This window comes from Mesocricetus auratus, unplaced genomic scaffold (genome assembly GCF_017639785.1).
Source record: "Mesocricetus auratus isolate SY011 unplaced genomic scaffold, BCM_Maur_2.0 Super-Scaffold_100020, whole genome shotgun sequence".
In the NCBI taxonomy this organism is placed as follows: Eukaryota; Metazoa; Chordata; class Mammalia; order Rodentia; family Cricetidae; genus Mesocricetus; species Mesocricetus auratus.
This window is the reverse complement of record NW_024429201.1, coordinates 32,359,168-32,364,372: the sequence shown is the minus strand read 5'-3', so window position 1 is coordinate 32,364,372 and position 5,205 is coordinate 32,359,168. Positions and strand designations below refer to the sequence as shown.

At 38.9% G+C, this 5,205-nt stretch overlaps 1 protein-coding gene across 1 annotated transcript; it reads left to right on the top strand.

Moving 5' to 3' along the window:
- Positions 1-292: 292 nt before the first annotated feature.
- Positions 293-2,181, top strand: LOC121133093 (protocadherin-20-like). The gene is given in 2 exon segments (XM_040728819.1): positions 293-872; positions 875-2,181. Coding segments are annotated over 2 exon segments (1,887 nt in total).
- Positions 2,182-5,205: the final 3,024 nt, after the last annotated feature.

The window sequence follows — 5,205 nt, the reverse complement described above, 5'->3', positions numbered from 1 at the left end:
GTTTTCTTATTGCTCTAACAAGAATTTCAAGTACAATATTGAAGAGATATGGAGAGAGCAGACATCCTTGCCTTGTTCTTGATTTTAAAGGAATTGCCTTGAGTTTCTCTCCATTTAGTTTGATTCTGGCTGTTGGTTTGCTGTATATAGCTTTTATTATGTTTAGGTATGTTCCTGTTATCCCTGATCTCTCCAAGACCTTTATCATGAAGGGGTGTTGGATTTTGTTAAAGGCTTTTTCAGCATCTAGTGAGATGATCATGTGATTTTTCTTATTCAGATTGTTTATATGATGGATTACATTGATTCACAAATTAATGTCACTGTTTATGGAAATGCTACAGTGGGCACCCCCTTTGCAGCTGTCCAGGCTGTCGACAGAGACTTGGGGACCAATGCACAGTATGGTTACAGCCAGAAAGTTGCACAAGAATCCAAGGATTTATTCCACCTGGATGAGACTACTGGAGTCATTAAGCTTTTCAGTAAGATTGGTGGGAGTGCTCTACAGACACACAAGCTCACCATCCTTGCTAATGGACCGGGCTGTATCCCTGCAGTGATCACTGCTCTTGTTTCCATCATCAAAGTCGTTTTCAGACCCCCAGAAATTGTACCATGTTATATTGCAAATGAGAAGGATGGGGTTGTATATCTGAAAGAACTGGAGCCTATTAATACTCCAATTGCATTTTTTACCATAAGTGATCCAGAAGGTAAATACAAGATTAACTGCTACCTGGATGGTGAAGGGCCATTTAGGTTAGCACCTTACAAGCCGTACAACAATGAATATCTGTTAGAGACCACAAAATCTATGGACTATGAGCAGCAACAATTCTATGAAATAGCTGTTGTGGCCTGGAACTCAGAGTGTTTCATGACAAGAGAATCATTAAAGTACAACTTTTAGATGACAATGACAATGCTCCTGTTTTCCTTCAACCTTTGATAGAACTGACCATTGAAGAAAACAATGCACCCAACGCCTTTCTAATGAAGCTCTATGCCACAGATGCTGATAGTGGAGAGAGGGGACAAGTTTCCTATTTCCTGGGACCGGATGCACCATCATATTTTTCCTTGGACAGTGTCACCGGGATTCTGACAGTTTCTACTCAGCTGGACAGAGAAGAGAAAGAAAAGTATAGGTACACTGTCTGTGCTGTGGACTGTGGAAAGCCACCCAGAGAATCAGTGGCTACAGTGGCTCTCACTGTGTTGGATAGATTCATCAACAAAGACTTCAGCTTTTTTGTGCCAGAAAACTTTCCAGGATATGGTGAAATTGGAGTCATTAGTGTAACCGATGCTGATGCTGGGAGGAATGGATGGGTAGCCCTCTCAGTGGTAAACCAGAGTGACATTTTTGTCATAGATACAGGCAAGGGCATGCTGAGAACTAAAGTATCTTTAGACAGAGAACAACAAAGCTCCTACACTCTGTGGGTGGAAGCTGTTGATGGGGGTGAGCCTGCCCTTTCTTCTACCACAAAAATCACAATTCTTCTTCTGGACATCAATGATAACCCTCCCCTTGTCTTATTTCCTCAATCTAATATGTCCTATTTGTTGGTCCTACCCTCTACTCTCCCTGGCTCACCAGTAACAGAGGTCTATGCTGTTGACAAAGACACTGGAATGAATGCTCTCATAGCTTATAGTATCATAGGAAGAAGAGGTCCCAGGCCCGAGTCCTTCAGGATTGACCCTAAAACTGGCAACACAACTCTGGAAGAAGCTTTGCTGCAGACAGACTATGGACTGCATCGCTTACTGGTGAAAGTGAGTGATCATGGCTACCCTGAACCTCTCCATTCCACTGTCATGGTGAACACTGTCAGTAGTGAGAGTTATATTGAGAGTCTTTTAAGAAAAGAACCAGAAATTAATATAGAAGAGAAAGAACCACAAATCTCAATAGAACCAACTCATAGGAAGGTAGAATCTGTGTCCTGTATGCCCACATTAGTAGCTCTGTCTGTCATAAACTTGGGTTCCATCACACTAGTAACAGGGATGGGAATATATATCTGCTTACAGAAAGGTAAAAAACATCGCAGGGAAGATGAAAATTTGGAAGTACAAATTCCACTGAAAGGAAAAATTGACTTGTATATGAGAGAGAGAAAACCAATGTGTGGAACAATTTTAAGAGTACTGGTATCAGGTCTTCCTTGAATTTTTGTTAGATTTTTGCACTGAAGCCATCTGGTCCTGAACTTTTTTTGGTTGGAAGACTTTTTATTGTTGCTTCTATTTCTTTAGGGGTTATATATATGTTAAAATTGTTTATCTGTTCTTGATTTAATTTTGGTAAGTGATATCTATCCAGAAAATCATCCATTTCCTTTAGGTTTTATAATTTAGTGGAGTACAGGTTTTCAAAGTATGACCTTATGATTCTTTGGATTTCCCCTGTGTCTGCTGTTATGTCCCCTTTTTCATTTGTGATTTTGTTAATTAGCATGCTCCCTCTCTGTCTTTTTTGTTAGGTTTGGTAAAGGTTTGTCTATCTTGTTGATTTTTTTTCAAAGAACCAACTCTTTGTTTCATTGATTCTTTGTATTGTTTTCTTTGTTTCTACTTCATTGATTTCAGCTCTCAATTTGATTATTTCCTGGCTTCTACTTCTTTTGGTTGAGTTTGCTTCTTTTTGTTCTAGAGCTTTCATGTGTTCTATTGATTCTCTAGTGTGGCATTTCTCCAGTTTCTTCATGTGGACACTTAGTGCTATGGATTTTCCTCTTAGAAATGCTTTCAAAGTATCCCAAAAGTTTGGATATGTTATGTCTTCATTTTCATTGAATTCTAGGAAGTCTTTGATTTCTTTCTTTATTTCTTCCTTTATCCGGAGGTGATACAATTGAGCATTGTTCATTTTCCCAGAGTTTGTGAGGTGTCTGCAATTTGTGTTGATGTTGATTTCTAATTTTAAGCTGTAGTGGTCTGACAAGATACAGGGGGTTATTCCCATTTTTTGTATTTGTTAAGGTTTGCTTTATTGCCATGTATTGATTTTAGAAAAGGTTCCATGTGGTGTTGAGAAGAATGTATATTCTTTTTTGTTTGGGTGGAATGCTCTATAGATATCTGTTAAATTCAACTGGGTCATAACTTGTGTTAGGTCCATTGTTTCTTTGTTAAGTTTCTGTCTGGTGGACCTGTCCAGTGGGGATAGTGGGATGTTGAAGTCTCTCACTTTAAGTGTGTTGGGTTTAATGTATGATTTGAGTTCTATTAATGTTTCCTTTATGAACATGGGTGCCTTTAGATTTGGGGCATATATGTTCAGAATTAAGACTTTTTCCTGATAGATTTTTCCTATGATGAATATGAAATGGCCTTCTTCATCTCTTTTTATTAATTTTAGTTTGGTGTCTGTTTTGTTAGATATTTGTATAGCTACACCTGCTTGCTTCTTACGTCCATTTGACTGGAAAGTCTTTTCCCCATCCTTAACCTTGAGGTAGTGTCTGTCTTTGAAATTGAGGTGTTTTTCTTGTATGTAGCAGAAGGATGGATTGTGTCTTCATATCCATTCTGTTAGCCTGTGTCTTTTTATAGGTAAGTTAAGACCATTGATATTCAGGGATATTAATGATAATTGATTGTTATTTCTTGTTTGCTTAAGATCTGTTTTTGGTGGTGGTTTTGTGTGTGAGTTTTCTCCCTATTTCTGATTTCTGGTAAAGTAGAATTATCTATTGCCCATGTTATTTTGAGCATAGTTAACTTCCTTATGTCCGAGTATTCCTTCTAGAACTTTCTGTAAGGCTGGATTTGTGCACATCTATTGCATAAGTCTGGTTTTGTTTTGGAATATCTTGTTTTCTCCATCTATAGTGATTGAGAGTTTTGCTGAGCATAGAAGTCTGGGCTGAAATCTGTGGTTTCTTAGTGTGTGTAGAAAATCTATCTGGGACCTTCTGATTTTCATAGTTTCCATGGAGAAGTTGGGTGTCATTCTGGTAGGTTTGCCTTTAAATGTTACTTGACCTTTTTCCTTTGCTGCTTTTAATATTTGTTCTTTATTCTGTATGTTTGGTGTTTTGATTATTATGTGACGAGGGGACTTTTTTTTGGTTCAGTTTATTTGGTGTCCAGTAAGCTTCTTGTACTTTCATAGGCATTTCCTTTTTCAGGTTGGGAAAGTTTTCTTCTATGATTTTGTTGAATATGTTTTCTGCACCATTGAGCTGGGATTCTTCATCTTCTTCTATACCTATTATTCTTAGGGTTTGGTCCTTTCATGGTGTCCCATATTTCCTGGATATTTTGTGTTAAGGATTTGTTGGATTTAAGACTCTCTTTTGTCAATAAATCTATTTCCTCTAGTTTATTTTCAGTGTATGGGTTTCTGTCTTCCATCTCTTGTATTCTGTTAGTTATGCTTGAATCTGTAGCTCCTGATTGTTTATTCAGTTTTTTGATTTCCAGCATTACCACTGTTTTGTTTTTTATTGTCTCCATGTTGGTTTTCAGGTCTTGAATTGTTTGAATTGTTTACTTCATCTGTTTGTTTTTTATTGCCTTTCCTTGCTTTCTTTAAGAGATTTGTTGATTTCTTGCATTTTTTTTGGTTTGTGTTTTCTTCCATTTCTTTAAGGGATTTTGACATATCCTCTTTGAGGGCCTCTATCACTTTCAGGAGGTTGATTTGAAGTTCATTCTTTTATGTTTCATCTGTGTTGGTATGTTCAGGTCTTGCTGGGGTAGCGTTTCTAGACTGTGGTCATGGTATCATACTGATTCTTCTGTTGTTGGCTGTGTTTTGTTTATTTATTTCTTCCCATCCCGTGTGTTAGTGGGAGCTCATGGGGTCTCTTCCTCTCCTGGTGGGTTTGGGTCTAAGGATCTCTTCCAGTGTGTTCAAGCAGGTCTAATACTCCAGTGGGTGCTGTTGGGTCCGAGACACTCACAAGTACAGGGCTGAGACTAAAGGGGACTGAAGACTCAAGCCCAGGACAGGGGCTCAAGCACAGAGCAGAGAATGGAAGGCACTGAAGACTGAGGTGTGGTCAGACTCAGGGAATCCTTTTGGGCAGGGTGGGTCCTCTCCACATTTAGAGAAAGCCCATGGAGATGGGAGCAGAGTGATGTTGGGAGTTGGCATCCAGAGCAGAGTCCCCATTCACCTCAAGCACTGGGCAGAGGGCAGAGGGGATTGAGGACTGAGGTGTGGCCACACTCAGAGTGATCCTT